The sequence below is a fragment of the Notechis scutatus genome, chromosome Z (genome assembly GCF_049901735.1).
Source record: "Notechis scutatus isolate UNSWTSFEM ecotype Mainland chromosome Z, rNotScu1.2, whole genome shotgun sequence".
Classification (NCBI taxonomy): Eukaryota; Metazoa; Chordata; class Lepidosauria; order Squamata; family Elapidae; genus Notechis; species Notechis scutatus.
In genome coordinates this window covers 84566306-84583090 of record NC_142025.1, presented here as the reverse complement: position 1 = coordinate 84583090, position 16785 = coordinate 84566306, and the positions used below count along the sequence as shown (strand labels likewise).

The following is a 16785-nucleotide window of genomic DNA, read 5'->3' as shown; positions in this document are numbered from 1 at the left end:
CAAGATGTTCTAAAGCAGGGATCCCCAACCTTTTCGACGCCGCGGCCCGGTTCCGGCGTCAGCTGGGCGCCGCTGGCCCGGTTCAGCGTCAGCTGGGTGCCGCCATCTTTTTGACGAAAATCACTTCCGGTGACGTCACCGGAAGTGATTTTCGATCAAACGGCGCCAGCGTTCTGGTGAGCTTTTTCGGGTAGAAATGGCTTTCTACCCGGAAAAGCTCACTGGCGCTGGCGCCGCCATCTTTTTGACGAAAAATTGCTTTTTTACCAAAAAAGATGGCGGCGCCCAGCAACCAGCGGCCCGGTAAGGCTTGTTCCGCGGCCCGGTACCGGTCCACGGACCGGCGGTTGGGGACCCCTGTTCTAAAGGATAGGAGTCACAAGACAGAACCCCCTTCTTCTGGACCCCGGCAGTAGGAATTTCTTGATCAACAGGGTCCACAGATGAGATGGGCCAGTCCAATTGGGTTGAAATGGCTCCTGGTAACCTGGACCCATGCCATGCAATTTTACATAGATAACTTTTTTCTTTCAACTCCCAGCAACATCATTGGATGTTCACAACCTGTTCACATTCTGGGAGAAAAAAAAGCCCAGTCACTTGTCGGAGCCTTTCCAGCACATCTCCTTGGTACATAGCCCATTGGGCATGCCTCTAAACCCTGAGGATGGACCACGGCAGATTGAAGCAAAGCTGGAATGCCTGCAGGCACAGCTTAGCAGGTAAAGTCAGTCACTCAGTGATTTGAAAATAAGAATGTTCCAGTTCTAATAGCTTTGGAATTCCACAACACATCCCAAATTCCTGAAAGTAATTGGGCATGAGAGATGCTGCTGCAGAGTTCAGTACTCTCTCCTCTCCTATTCAACATCTGTATGAAGCTGCTGGACAAGTTTATCCATCACCATTATGAATTAAATAATGCCAGTAAGACTTATCATGCTATCTGGAGGCTGTGAAGGACTGGGAACAACAGGTTTCAGTTAAACCCTGACAAAACTGAGTGAGATTGAGGTCTGCTGGTTCTAAGACTTAACAGGTAGTTCTTAACCTATGATTACAACTGACTAGAATCTTGTTTGTTAAGTGATGTGGTCATTAAGTGAATCATTACTGAACCCATTTTGCCACGGCTGTTAAGCAAATCATGTAGCAATAGCACTTAGACTTATATACTGCTTTATAGTGCTTTACAGAGTCAGCATATTGCCCCCAACAATCTGGGTCCTCATTTTACCCACCTCAGAAGGATGGAAGGCTGAGTCAACCTTGAGCCTGGTGGGATTTGAATTGCCAAATTGTAGGCAGCTGGCTGCAGCAGAAGAATCTATACCATTTTTGGTATTGGATGAGTTTCCACTATCCCAGACAGACCAGTGCAGAATCTGGGGGTCCTCTTAGACTTACAACTGCTGCTTAAAAATAAATAGCCAACTTTAGTGCCCTAATAGCTTTTGGAAGCTGAAAATAAAGCTCAGTTTTTAAAAGAAGAGTCTTGGTATCGCGCACTGTAGGAGGACAGCCATATTAGCTTATGTATAGCAAAATTAGGAAACTCTGATAGTATCTTTTCCAACCAACACATTTTATTAAAAGGCATAAGTTTAAAAAAGAAATTAGAATAGAATAGAACACAGTAAAATAGAAGTAGAATAGAATACTAGAAACAAAACCTTTTAATCAGATTATTAGTTGGAAAAGATGTTACCAGACTTCTGATTTTTACTGTTGTACAGTTCACTATTCCAGAGAGTTCTATGCTAACTCTAACTGCTCTTAAATCAATCTTATGTACTGCCTCAGAAATCAAAATACCTCAGGGGAAAATACTATGTTCTCTCATATAGACTAGAATCCAGGATGTCTTCCGACATTAATCTCATTCTGCAGCTGCTACAGCGCCAGCTGTCTCAAGTGCCACCTGCATATAGTTCCATCTCGCCTTCCTCCCGTAACTTGTCTCTGTACAGCATGAACCTAAGGAACACAGAACCTGATCCATCCCTGGGAGAAGAGAAAATGACTCCCCTGAAAGAGGTAAGGTGAAGGCATTAAAAACTGAAACATTCAGTTTCTTGGGTTTTTAAAATATGTTTTTTTAAATTTTGAAACAATGCATAAAAACTAAAGAAGCAAGGGAAGAGAAAATAGAAAAAAGAATCATACAGAAAACAAGAGAAAAGTGCCAACAAAAAAAGACAAAGATACAGATTTAAATTAAAAATACATCCAATTCTTATTCTATATTTAACAATAGTCTTACTATTACTTCTTTAATCCCATGTAATTCTAATAATCAAATCCCCAAATCATAATTACATTTCTGTTAGTTTCTTGCAAAAAGTCCAAAGATAGTTTCATTAACAATTCATCACTGTCTCTTAAAATACAGCCAGATACTTCTTCATTCTATAACTCACTCCATTTTCTATAAATTGGTCTGTAATCTTCAGCTCTCCTTATTAATCAGCAAAGATCCAGTAAAAATAGCAGAAATACCTGATAGCATGAATAGATAGGCTTCTTTTCTAGTTAGTCTATGGCCACCTCATCCCTCTCTTAACAAATATTACAAAAAATAAAAAACATTTAAATATGACCAAAAATATAAGTGTTAGGTATCAAGAGCTAATCCATTACCCCATTAAACATTTCCAAAAAAAGTACTAGCCAATCTAGATAACTATTCAACATTATTAGAAATAAGAACTCATTATTTAATTGTAATTAGATAATTCAATTTTATATTTTTTTTTCTTTTTTCCTCCAATCATCTTTAAATCTCATAAATAAAAAATTCTGGCTCCTGGTTTTTTTTTTCTAATATCCATTCTTATTCTGTCAAAATTCTTATCAACTTTGAAGTTCACTTGTAATTTCAGTAAGTCCAATAAATCTCTTACATTTCTGTGTGAAAGAGTAATCCTCAATGTCTTTTTCAATTTTTTGAAGTCATTCAATTGTATTTGTAAATCTAGTGAATCCATCTCAGTTGTCTCCAGACAGATTTGTTTATCTTTAATAATAATTTCTGACTCCAGTAAAGAATTAAAACATTCAAGCACTTCACAGGTCCATAAATCAAACATTTTTTTTAAAGTTGACATTTTGTCCAAGAAATCAATTTTTAAGGTTTTATCAGATATATAAACGACAGTTGTCCCACAGAAGACATTTCTCCTATTCAAGCTTTTAAAAAGAAACGCTACTTTTTCCAATTTAAACCTTTCAATTTCTTTAGTTCTCATTTTTTTATGAGGCAAGCAAAGTCAATAAACTTCTCAAATGTTCTAAATATTATAATTCCAGAAATTACAAACATCACTAAAGAGAAAAACTCATCCGAATCTCTTCTATCTTTAACTGAAGAAGAAATTCTAATCCAAAAAGTGCATTAGAAATTAGGAAGATTGGTTCTAGTGTCCATAAATTTAGGCTGCATCATAGCTGTGAACTTGATGAAAGACCCCTCAACTCACCAGCCAAGCAGCGGGAAAATCTCCATTTCTGTGGCTTGTTCATGAGGAACAAAAATCCAAATAAATGGGTTGGTTTCTGATTTCCTCTTTAAAACCAGAGAAAGAAAAAGCTTCCTCCCCACCACCAACAACCCTGGCCCCCATAACTGGGGGCAAAACAAGCTGAAATGTTCTCTATGGAAATAATTAAACTACTGTTTTCCCCACTGGATGCAGGAACCTGAATTATTCATTTTCAGTGAAGCAGATAAGAGCTTTATTGCTACAAAGTCATGTCAGATTGGGAAGGTAAAAAAAATAAGCTAAAATAAATAGTCTGCTCTGACTCAGGGTCAATTAACAAAAGATAAAAAAAAGGATGGAGAGAAAAAAGCTATATTCTGTAGGGGGAAAAAAACTTTTCTGCATCAAATATATTATACTTTTTTCCCTTTTGCTGTATTTTATTGGTTGTTTGTTCAATGCAGGGAACCATACTAAGTATATGTATAGTACAACTGATTTTCAGGGAAACGTGCCCAATGTTGCAACCTTCTTTGTAACAAAATAAAAGAGGACATTGTATTGTAGTTTTGAAAATACATTTAACTCTAAAGTAGCTAAGAACCAACTTAGGCTTTTACAGTTTGCCTAAAAATGGTAGCCACAAAAGTTCAAGATTTCAGAATTATTTAATTTTTTAAATGGTCTCATTAAATCCCTCCACCACAAGCTCTATCATTTTTCAGTTTGAGTTTTCTTTAAATTGCATGTCTAGAAAGGTATATCCATGACAAAAGTGGTATTCAGCAGGTTCTGACCAGTTCTGGAGAACCCGTAGTAGAAATTTTGAGTAGTTCAGAGAACCGGAAAATACCACCTCTGACTGGAGATTTTACAGTATCCTTCCTCTGCCATGCCCACCAAGCCATGCCCACAGAACCAGTAGTAAAAAAATTTGAATCCCACCACTGATCCATGGTGGTTTATTTGTTATATTCAAATAAATAATATGACGTCAGTTCATTAAATCTTCACTTCAAATTCATAGTATGCAAATAGAGAGGTGAAAAATGGTCATCAGAGTTTGACAATTTTGCCATCAAATTTCAGCTATCTGAAGTTGGTCTGGTGGCAAGACCCACATGTAGCCCATAGACCAAAGATAGCTCATCTCTCTTTACTTTTATTACCATAATGCTTCTCTAACTATATTTGTACAGTTATGATAAGATTCTTAAGAATTGAGTTTTCATGTTATTGTTGAGATTCTGTATTATATAAATATATTACTGGAAGTGTGATTTTATTTTTCTTTTCTCACTAGATTCCAAATTATTGTGAAATTGGGAAAAAATCAGTAAAATCTAGGAATTTGTTGTCAAGTGGTTTACCCCTGTCACTGGCTTTAAATGATACTGTAGCAATCAATTTCCAGCAAGAGTTTTATCCACAGTTCCTGGCAAAACAAGAGCCTCACTGGAGGATACCTAATAACCAGAAACTTTTCCAAGGATCTCGTTTCCATTCTCTCCCTGAACATCTTGAGGCAACATCTGAGCATTTGGACATTCAGAGACATCTCTCTGACCCGCTCCTTCCTATAGTTTAGGAATCCAAGTGCACAGAAAGCCAGGCGAAGAGGAGTTGAATTGAAAAAGCATTTAGTATAAGGTTTACTGCTAACAGTTGGAGGACTTTTCCAGTGTACTGTAACTATGTTCTGCTTTCTGAGATAAGGGCAATTTAAAAGAGAATTGACTTCATTGATTTCTAAAATATAACAATACAGAGAATTTTGTATCACCTCCCCCCATTCCAAGAACAATAGCATAAACATCCTGATGGATTTCCTTGGTTGCATAGCTGTTGCATTTATACCTCTGCAAATGCTTATTCTGTGCTTTTCTGCTCAAACAGAAAAGCACAGAACAAGATGCAAGATCAATCAATCAGCATGCAGGGTGCGCACTTCTATAAAACACAATTGGTATTTGGGAGGTGTATGAATTGGCCTGTCTGTAGCCAACTGTAACCTACACTTACACATCATCCACTTCATACCTTAAGTATGCTGTGACACTATGTGCAGTTGTAGGCAACTCTAAATCAAGCTTAACTCGCATTTGAATGCATTAACAGCAGATCATATGAAATTTTTATCCATCAGTATTTGTAGATACCTAATAATAGTGAAAAGAGGAACATTTCTGTAAAATAAAGTAATGGTAAATGTGGCCTGAAGGAGAAATTGATAAGAACTTCATAAAATTATCGTTGGGTTAGAGGGTACCAGGAATGGGTATTTCTTTTGTTAATAGTTACAATTATTAGGATTTTATTAATTATGTGTGACCCTAGGAAGGATGATTATAATTTTTGCATATAGTGATTTGTCCCAAAAATAAAATGAGATTATAAGGTTTTTCTTGTAGGGGTGTAAATATAAGAAAGACCATTCAATGAAAGTATAAAATATGCAGTGTAGTACTTTGTAGAACTGTGAACTGCACATCTGATTGAGCCTATTTTTGTTAACAGCCCTTCTTAGCCTCTCTTCTTTATTCTATGACACTCTCCACTTCAATAAATTAAGCTGTACACTCTAGTATATAGTTCCAGTTCAATATGCATTTGTTTAAAAAGAAAATCTTACCAAATTTAATTAAACTAAACATCAAATAAGACAGAGGGCCACATTGACAGATGATGTAAATTTGTTGTACAGTAATGTCGAATCTTAAGTATCCTTAATCAACACTGTTGAGCATAGTCTCATAGAGAAATATTTTCCCACATTCTATCTAGTAATCTATAAAGTGGAAGTGATTTTCTCTCCCAAAGCTCAGAAAAGAGCCAGGAGCAATAGTTGAATTCCAGAAGTATCTTTCCCAGGTTTTTGCAACAGTCCAGATTTATGTAGGTTTGCATTATGTTTTAGGAAATGTCAAGATTACTATTCTGCATTTGCAACAGAACAGTTCCTTTTGGATTAAAACTACTTCAGACATTGCTTAAACCACTATGCAAAATATATACATGAGTAACACATTTTGTACAAATTTGCCTGATATAAGCACAATTTTAGAATATCTCTTCCGAAGAAAAGCAAATCAAACTACACTTTTTATATAAGAGTGTCATCTTTCTTTATGATGATATTATATGACAGCACTGCATAAAGAATTATTGTACCCAAATCCTCCTCCTCTTCCTCTCCACTAAATGCTGCAATGGTGTGGAGTCACATCCCCAGAAAAATATATTAAATCCCCATTTTAAGTAGCTGGGGGAAAATGTTAGCATTTGCCACCCCCAAGATGTTAGTTACTTTGCTAATAAAGATTATTATCTTGACACCTACCGTGGCTGATGACTACCTCTATTTAAGATAGAACATGATGTATATTTATTGAAAAGAGTTGGTTGAAGCAGGATAATAAAAGCAGATCATCATGGTGTATGCCTAACAGTTTGAAGCCACAAGACTTTTCTCTTACACCCTGTACTTCTAGACAATTGGTAGCAGTTCTTTAAGCAATCTATTCCCATGAATGTCCAAGATGGCAATTACCCTATTTTCTCAAAACAAAAAAGAAATATTGCACAACAAACCAAATTCCTGGTTATAGTTGATGTGTGATTATTCTGAGAATGTTAAAAGTGACAAATGCTTATGGAAAACAATAGGGAATTCTAGAAAGTAATTCTTATAATAATTTCACATGATTATGTGACTTGTTCACCTCTGCTAAAGGTGAAGGAAAGAAGAAAACTACAGAAAAAAGTTTTCTTTCTGACATTGTAACATGGGTGAGATTTTTTTTGCTATTAATAATTAAATAAACATTAAATATTGCCATTCAAATGCATGCTACACAAAGAATGGAAATATGAATTCTCCAATATATTATCCCATACTGCAAATGGAGATTAACAAGTGGAAGGAAAGTTGATGTTGACATTAGTGGACAAAGACACAAGACATTAGTGGACAAAAGACACAAATAATAGAATTTCAAACCGCAGCATGAGAGATGAACAGTTAAACAATCCTGTAATCTACTTTTCATGTTCTATGGAAATATAAATCTTCAAAAAAATATTGAAACTTCACAATAGAGAATTTCAGTCATTCAATTTCTTGAAATTATTTAGCATTATTATATTATATGTAAACTAATAGTATCTCAATTGTTTACATCCATAAGAGAAAAAATTATAGAATGAAGTATTAAATAAATGAAGTCAATGCTATACCTGCCAGCATAGCAGCAGACTGTTAACCCCTGAAGTACTTCCAAATTAAATTTGATTTGATGAACTGCCTAAATTATAGCATATAAGAATCAGCAAGACTTCTGGGGGGAGAACATAAAGTGACAACTTCACTAGATGTACCAGACTAAGAGATCAACTGCACCAAAAGTTTGAAAGTACTTGTATTAGTAGTCATGATAATGAGTTGGGATAATAACTACAATAATAGAATCTTACAAGTCAGATTGTGCCAGTCCTTTTGTTCCTTGTTACGGTACAGTGAATTAAGCTAACTGAGTCTGCCTAAACTAGTTCCAAATATTATCTCACTGTTCCGGACTTTAAAAAATATTCATCTCCTTTTGTCCAGGCAGTAGTTCCTGCATATCTCTTTCAAGATCATCCTTCTTATTTTCTACACTATGGCAGCTTTTGAGAAGTCCTGTTCCAAAGTACTCCCCAAAAAATTTATGGAAGAAGGGACTTGAAACATCTCCTCTTGCATTGACTACCCAGTCAAGGTAGATTCAATGTGGGACAGATAGTATTGAAAATATCTGGGAGCTTGGAAGCCAAGTCATGTAAGGAGATACAGAATAAGACTCTCATGAGCTTAAATTGGACCTAGAAACCTACTAGCAGCTACTGCAGCTATTATAAAATAGATATTACACTGCTGAATTACTTTAGTCCCTGTTTTAGCTCTTCAAGATAGGCAAAAGCAAGAAATAGACACCACAGGGATCCCAAGAATGTTATTGTAGAGTAAAAAACAAAATCTTGATGGCCTGGTCAAATTTCTCTCCATACCATCTCATACTAAACCAAATCAGTTATTTCTTTCATATGCTTTGTTTTATTTCTGATCCTTTAACCTCTCATCAAAATCAAAATCTTTCTTTTAAGAATTCTTTAACATCTTCTGCAAAGTCAACTCTAACTGCCATTATACCTGATTGGGAACATGCTATTTGGGCCAGCTGCCATTTCTAAATCATCTTCGAAGACAGCTCCATATAGAGTAATTTATAGTTGTGTAAACATTTATTTATTTAATCAATTTATATAGCCACATTACTTGGTACACAATTCAGAATATAAGTCCCCACCAAATGGGCTGCCCATTCCAAAAATGGCTATATCTGGGCATTTATTGAACAATTGGCACTTACCTCCACAGAAAACAAAATTTCTAAAAGAGTTTGAAGAGGAGAGGGCAGTCTCCTAGGTTAAAGGGTAAAAACACAAATATTTTAGCAGTATATAGATTTATCACACAAGCTCCTATCACAGAGATTTTACCAGTTTCTTACTCATGGCTCCTACATGAGGACTTTATTCTTTCTCAAATGAGAACAGAAGAATGTCCAGCTGGTTGGAATATGATTCTGTCTTTCATTCTATACCTACTGTTGTAGTTCCAGCCGATGATAGGCAAGGTTCCAGCCATCCTTTCTATTATTTTAATGGAATCTTTGTTCAATACTTTCTAGTTTGGGGCAAGATTGCTGATGTTCTGTTAGAAGAAATCCAAGCTCTCAACTCCCACCTTATTTCTCTTTCTTATTCCTGTATGGATAGAAAGGAACTAGAGGGGGAAATTTGAAAGCAAGGAATTTACCACACATCTCCTGCTATACTAAATGTATGTATCTGATTATTAAAATTGTGTTGTTCAAGGTATTTCTTCTCTTTGTTTTAATAAATTTTGATCATCACTGATTCAGATTTTACTGTTCCCTGAAGGAATAACCAAACAACATACATTAGATTTATACCAAACAGCAGCTAACTATATTACTCCATTTGATTTTCTCCCAATCCATGCACTATATGTATGAAATGAGTGCAACTAAGACTGATAACCTAATTTACATATCGGTTTAAAGCATTATGAACCTCAGTGGTGTAGTGGTTAGAGTGCAGTACTGCAAACTACTCCCACTGCAATTTGGCAGATCGAATCCCACCAGCCTCAAGGTTGACTCAGCCTTCCATCCTTCCGAGGTGGGTAAAATGAGGACCCAAATTGTTGGGGGCAATATGCTAACTCTGTAAACCGCTTTGAGAGGGTTGGAAAGCACTATCAAGTGGTATATAAGTCTAAGTGCTATTGCTATTGCTATTATGTGAAACCCTTGATTATCCAATGCCAAGTATCTATGGGCCAATGTGCTGATATGGCAAATTGTACTAAAATGTATAACAGAATTAGGTAGGAAGCTCTTTACCATTTCAGAAAATGGTTGTCCAATCTCTTCTTAAAAACTTCCAGTGTTGCAGCATTCACAACTTCTTGAGACAAGTTGTTCCATTGATTGTTCTAAATGTCAGGAAATTTCTCCTAGGTTGTTTTACCTGTAAAACATGTAAATAGTTTAGTTAAATAGCATAAAATTAAATAAATTAAGGAAAAAAGAGATTTTATATATATGTGAAACTAAGAAAGGGGAGTATTAGTAGATTTAAATCAATCATTTCAATTTATTTCAAAAACTAATACAGATAATAAAAAATAAAATGGAAGACATTTGTAAAATCACCAATCTAGCATTTAATAAGTGAGATTCAGGATTAGCCTATATTAAATTATGATGTAAACCTTAAAATTATATTAAGTATGATATCTAAAATTACAACAAAGCAAATGTATCTAAAACCATTAATATTAAAAAGTGATCATATTTAACATTTGAATGAATTATAGGAAATGTGTTGCAGGATGGCATATTTTGATGGATTTTCTGTGCTGCTTTAAAAAATTGACTACATACACTATAACAAGAGGTGCATTGTATATAAGCAGCATCTGGACATAAGCTGGATCTGGGTAAACAGGATATCAACTAATTAGAGGAAGAATGAAACTGGATCTGATGTCTCTTTAAACGGAGCAATTAAGGAAGACATGTTCTATAGCAGGGGTATCAAACTTGATTTCACTGAGGGCCTCATCAGGGTTGTGTTTGACCTCGGAGGACTGGGGTAGGTGTGAGCATGGTGGGCATGGCCAGCATGTCACTTGTGTCAGGGAAGCCTGTAATGGCCCAAGTGCTCTGCTAGTGAAAACAAGCTCCTGAGCTGTTTTGGGCTGGGACAGCTTCCTGCAACCCTCTGCCAGAAAAAAACGGAGCTTGGGAGGGGCATGCATGGCCCTCACAAGCTACCTTTTTTGACGGCAGAGGCACTGCGGGCCGGTCCTTCGCTATGGCCCCACAGGCCAGATCTAAGCACCCCTTGGGCCAGATCTGGCCCCCAGGCCTTGAGTTTGACACCCGTTCTGGAAAGTACTACAGCATCATCTGCATACAGCAGCTGGGGAATGCTATAGTCTCCTAGTTTAGGGGTTGGAAATGTGGATCATTTAGGCATCTCACCATACAGTTGATATAAAAATTGAAAAGCGGAGGTGGGGGGGAAATACATCCCTGTTTATCCATTTTTTAGCTGTAACTGGTTTCACAAGGAACCTTTGCATATTTCACCTGATCTTGAAAGTATATTTGTGTGTAGGGTACACATTAAATGAAGAAACCAACAACTAATTGATGCAACTTTCAGCTTTTCCCATAATTTGGTCCAGGACGAATAATCAAAATCTGCCTTAAGATCAATGAAGGGAGCATACAATGATACAGCATTGCTAGTTGAATAATTTTTAATAAAGTGCTGTTAGACCAAACACTGATTAATGGTTCCTTTACTTCTTACAAAGCCAACCTGCTCTTCTGCTATCAGATTTCCTTGATCCAGCCAGTCCTTAAGCTTATTGTGGAGGTGATTAGCATAAAGGTTGCTGATGATATTAATCAAGTTAATTGGCTTATAGTTAGTATGTCATCTCTCTTCCTCTTCTTAAATATTGGCACTAAAATTGCCAGGGCCCTAGTCCTTGGGGATGCATTGAGTGGTATCAATATGAGTGAAAAATGATTCCAATATTGGAACCCATTACTCTATTATTTTTCAATAGTTCTGAGGGAATAAGGTACATTCTGCAGTATTAGTAGATTTGAATAAAGGTGATCTGATCATGCAGAGTTGATTTGATAAATACATGCAAGGAAGCAAAGATGTAGATTTAATTATGAATGAAGGATCATTCATAAGTATAGTTATTTGTATATGACATGAAAAAGAAATTAATCAAAACCCAGGATGATCTAAAATTAGAAGGGGAATGCTTGAAGGAGTATTATGGAAATGCTGTAGGAATAATGACATGTCAAAAAAGAAAACTGAAACACGTTGCAAATGTTTGTTTCCAAGATCAACAAATGACAAAAAGAACTTACATGTTATTCAAATGCTGAAAAATAGTAAGCCATCCAATATATCTGTGGTAATTAAAGAAATGTTAATGACTATGAAAACTATATCAGGTTTGACAATTGGAGGGACACAACTAATATTCCTCATAAAAAGAAAAAAAAAGAGTGAATTATGCAGAGGGATTAATTTCTTTGGCAGAATTCTATTCTGAAGCATACCAAAAAAATGAGAAAAAAATTGCATTATAAATGCAAATTTTTTATTCTTCACAATGGAAGTTGGTTTCTGACTACCGTGTTTCTCATATAATAAGGCTGGGTCTTATTATTATTATTTTTGAGCCCTGAAAAAATGGCTAGGTTGTCTTTTCGGGGGTGACTTAATTCCCCCCCCCCTTGCATCTTCGGGCGGGTGGGTGCCAACGGCTTGGATGTTGACCTCGGCGTTGGTGGGGCACTTTGTATCGGGGTCAACACAGGCAGCACCATATCCGGGTGTGCAACAAGAGTACTTCCTAACGGCAAGCCCCCCCACAATTTCCCCTATTTCGCATGTTTTAATATAGGCCTTAATTTGAGGGGAAGGGCTTAATTTCATTTCATGCCTATAAAACATGCTGGGACTTCCTATTGGGGGAGGCCGTATTGTTGGAGAAACAGGGTATATGAAAGGTAGTATGTGACAGAAGCAGATTATGCATGAGCAGAAATGGCATGATTAGCTGAAGGCTCAAACCTTGGAGAGTTTGGTGTAATGTGCTTTTTCATGGATTCATGGATGAAGCTAGAGAAACACTTGTGTAGTATTTTGATACTGGCATTAAGTTATTTTAAAAAGGGATTTTGGGCAAGTCACTCACTCTCATCCCAACCCATCTCAGAGAGTTGTCATGGGGAAAATAGGAAGAAGGTACATTATGTAAGTTTGTGACTGTTATGACCCAGATGATCAAAGCAAGGCAGGCCTTTAGAGAGTTCTTTATTTCTCTTAATAATAACAAATATTCCAGTCAACGGTCCTCTAAAGACCGGTAAAGCTCCATCCCCACACTACCCTGAAGGCAGCCATTCTCAATCTCCAAAACACAGCCCCAGTAATACAAAGAAAGCCCACAGAGTAGGAGTATGCTCAGAGGGCAAGGTCCAGGGTTCCAAATCCAATCCACAAGGCAGAGTCCAGACACAAGACAAGGGTAGTCCTCAGGACAAGAAACATGTCCCAGACAGGAAGCAGTTCCAATGAAGCAAAGGCCAAACTCAGCCACAAGAGAAAGTCTAGGTCCAAAACAAAATGCAGAGAGCAATTCTCCAAGTGAGGCAAGGCAAACAGCAATGGGCAATAGTGAAAGTCGGAGGAGTGTAAGTCAAAGCAAACAATTGTTCCTGGCAAAGACTAACTTCTTCTTAAGTTACTCCTCTCCAGGTCTTCTTTGTGAGGAAGGGGGCTTGCAGCCCTTCTCTGGGCTTGCCTGCACTCCACTCTCCTTGTCCCTGGATCCAGTAGACTAGACAGCTGTTCCTCATCAGGGGAGATCAGCTGCCTCTCAGGACCAGTCAGCAGCCGTTCTTCCCCTGTCTGTGCAGGCAGGCAGCTCTCCGTCTGGTCGACCACCTGCACCAGTGCCCAAGGGTAGTGCCCTGGCGTGCCTTCCATGTCAGACGTCCCAGTTCCAACTCTTCCGAACCAAGCTCTGAGGGGGCCAATGACACCTTGAGTTACTTGTAAAGTAATAAAGCAGGATTTTTTTAAAACCTAATTAAAATAAAATAAATAATTTTATGAACTTTGTCTAACAGTATTTATCCTAAAAGGGAGCAACGATGTTGGGTTTGTACAGATAATCTTCGACTTAAAACCATTCATTTAGTGACTATTGAAAGTTACAAAAGCACTGAAAAAAGTGGCTTATGGCCGTTTTTCACAATTATGACCATTGCAGCATCCCTATGGTCACGTGATCAAAACTCAGTTGCAGTGACCTAGGATCATGTGATCACCTTTTGGGACCTTCTGATAAGTAAAGTCAATGGGGAAAGTGGATTCACTTAACAACTGCAGTGATTCACTTAACAACTGTGGCAAAACTCATTTAAGTATCTTACTTAAATGAGTTTTGCTAACTGCATTCTCCAATGTTCATGTCCAGTGTTCATGTGCAATGACAATAAAGTTGAATCTAATCTACTTAGCAACAGAAATTTTGAGTTATTTATATGCATGACCTACCGCCCCATTTTCTGTGTGTGCTTTAGAAATCCAATCTATCTACAAGACCAAGTGATGGACACATTATTCAGTAAATAGCCAGTGTACACAGAGGGTCTTGCGGGCCATCTTAGCCAAGAAATTAGCCAGTAATGGGTACCAAGCCTGGGATCAAAACCTGGACCAACATGAGCAGGGCCCACCAGGACTAATAGCAATTCCTACATTGTGCCTTCTTGAAATATACATTATAGTAAAGACAAACTGTTTGGATATATTTATAATTCCCTCATCATTAATATTATTTTATAACAGTTGTGTCTAACCCGCAGCCCACATACAGCTCTGGGCAGCTAGTAATGCGGCCCCACAAGATAATAAAAAATATAAAAGATAAAATAAGTTTGTTATGAATATACACAATATGACATATTTTACACGCGGCCCAAGACAATTCCTCTTCGCTCAATGCAGCCCAAGCAAGCCAAAAGGTTGGACAATCATGCTGTACCACAACACCAACAAAGGATAATACATACCAAGATTGAAGCAAAGGAAGGATAACAGCATTAGGCACAAGAAATTACACTTGTGTTAAAAGCACCCTTTAATTACTTTCATTACTGCATGTTTCTATCCAGTTACTATGACTTTCGCACCAGGCACACCTTTCCGACTCTCGACGAAACTTCCTAGATCGCCTAAAACGCTCCGGACAAACCAAAATAACGTTCAGAGAAACCGGTTCTACATTTCTATCTCTACGTCTTTCTTCGTTGTCGTCACCTTTTTTAAAAAAAATAACAACGACTAACTAAATCATACTTGATACGCTCAAATGTAATGGAAGAGGCGGGCTTTATCCAAGAACGACAACTTTCTCCGCTAATGGTTAATTCCATGATGGCCAATATGTAAATCTTTTTCGGAGGTTGAGCGAGGTGGACGTTTCGCAAAACCAATGAGAAGGCTTGGAGTTGAGGAACGGCGTGGTCCAGGACCAATGAGAACTCAGAGTTTGAATAGGGTGAATGGAGGAGTAGGGTTAGCCATCGTCGTTGTGTGAGGTGAAGAAAGGCTGTCGGGAGCGATACCTCGAGAGGAGGTCGTGAGAGGCTGACGAAGTAAAGCCTTCCCACCCGCCATGTCGTTGCACGGGAAGCGCAAGGAGATCTACAAGTACGAGGCTCCATGGACCGTCTACGCCATGAATTGGAGTGTCAGGCCCGACAAGCGCTTTCGACTTGCCCTAGGCAGCTTCGTAGAAGAGTACAATAACAAGGTGAGCCAACCTGGTTGGGGTCAGCGGGCGAGGAGAAGTCACTGGTGAGGCCGGGCAGGTTCCGCACTGCAGCGCATCCCCAGTCGGTCCTCGCCAGCGGCCCAGTTAAAGGCAGTGAGTGTCCAAAAAGGTGGGAGGGGAGGGGAATGCGCGAAAGGCGGAGCTGCTTCGGGGAAGTTTTGTTAGGTTTTGCCCTCGGAGCATCTCTGCCGCTTCCAGTTGGTGGTCAGGCTGCTTGCTTTCACTATAGGCAGGGGGGGCCGTTGGGATATTTTGTGGTGGTGTGATGAAAAGAGGAGAAAAAACTGCATCTGCGCACTTTCTGCCTCTCTAGGAAGTGAGAAAGGAATAACATTCGTTTTCAATTTCGATAGCTTTAGAAGTTGTTTTATTACGTTTAGCCCTTTAATCCCTACACGGCGTAAAGTTTGCTTGAGATATGCCTACCTTATGTCCCTTCAGCTTTAATTTGGTCTTAAGAGCCCTGCAGAATTTATTCCAATATTGGCCAAATGGATTCATTTGGGAAACTCACATGCCTGAACTGGAGGTCTATAACTGCTGTTTTCCTACAAGGAGCATTTATCTATAATTTAAATTTACAAGGTTATTTAACTCATGTTTTCTGTTTCAGGAAATAGTAAGCAGTCATCACTATCATAATAGTAGCCAGTATTAGTGTGTGATCTGAAGCTTCCCAAGCTATCCAAATTGACTGCCATTGCCACAATTGTAGCAGTGAATTCTTGGGTCTATATAACAACAACAACAAAAACTTCTGTAATACCATTTTCAAAATGTGTCCAAAACAGTAGCTAAAGTTTAGTCTTACTATAGGTTTATATAAAGGGAATATTATACTGACGATTCTATTTTTAGTTCTTCTAAGAAGTCCAAGTGGGAATTTAACATTTTTATAGCAGCTGCAAACTTGGTTGATACCATCTACCCTGACTCCAAGATACTCTTTCTAATCAGTGACTATTCTATGTATACATGACTTTTTGGAATTTATTTGAAATTTATGTGCCAATGTGCACCCTACATTTATTTCTAGCGAACTGCATTCATCATTCTGAAGGCCATTCATCCAGATTGGAAGGTTGCTTTTGGAGCGCATCACAATTACTTTTTGATTTAAAAGCTGATCTGAATAATTTTCTGTGTAATCATTTATGTAGTCCGCATGGTAACTTGAATGATCAGCTCTAATTCCAGATATGTTTTATGCAAATAAAAAATATCAGTCCTTACACCAATTCCTGACTGGAGAAGTATTCCTGGAGAAGTACTCTTCTCCATATCCTT

General features: G+C 37.8%; 2 protein-coding genes and 1 long non-coding RNA gene across 8 annotated transcripts in view; 2 read left to right on the top strand and 1 right to left on the bottom strand.

The window, feature by feature from the left end:
• Window positions 1–6815, top strand: part of KCNH6 (potassium voltage-gated channel subfamily H member 6) — a 116180-nt gene extending 109365 nt beyond the window's left edge. For all 3 annotated transcript variants that reach the window (XM_026679843.2, XM_087945779.1, XM_087945780.1), the window contains 3 exons: window positions 542–722; window positions 1848–2037; window positions 4786–6815. In XM_026679843.2, the coding sequence (XP_026535628.1) occupies window positions 542–722; window positions 1848–2037; window positions 4786–5070 (656 nt within the window). In that variant the 3' untranslated portion in view covers window positions 5071–6815. The remainder of the gene's footprint in view (window positions 1–541; window positions 723–1847; window positions 2038–4785) is intronic.
• LOC148128954 (uncharacterized) lies at window positions 365–15601 on the bottom strand. 3 transcript variants are annotated; one of them, XR_015745699.1, is made up of 5 exons: window positions 14735–15122; window positions 12014–12055; window positions 9950–10076; window positions 1816–9287; window positions 365–575 (listed from the first exon to the last, which is right to left on the bottom strand). It is a non-coding gene; the product is annotated as an uncharacterized LOC148128954 (long non-coding RNA). The 3 variants fall into 3 exon arrangements; XR_015745700.1 differs by lacking the exons at window positions 12014–12055; window positions 14735–15122 and adding an exon at window positions 15488–15601; XR_015745698.1 differs by lacking the exon at window positions 12014–12055.
• Window positions 15209–16785, top strand: part of DCAF7 (DDB1 and CUL4 associated factor 7) — an 18534-nt gene continuing 16957 nt past the window's right edge. For both annotated transcript variants that reach the window (XM_087945781.1, XM_026679845.2), the window contains exon 1: window positions 15209–15477. In XM_087945781.1, the coding sequence (XP_087801907.1) occupies window positions 15340–15477 (138 nt within the window). In that variant the 5' untranslated portion in view covers window positions 15209–15339. The remainder of the gene's footprint in view (window positions 15478–16785) is intronic.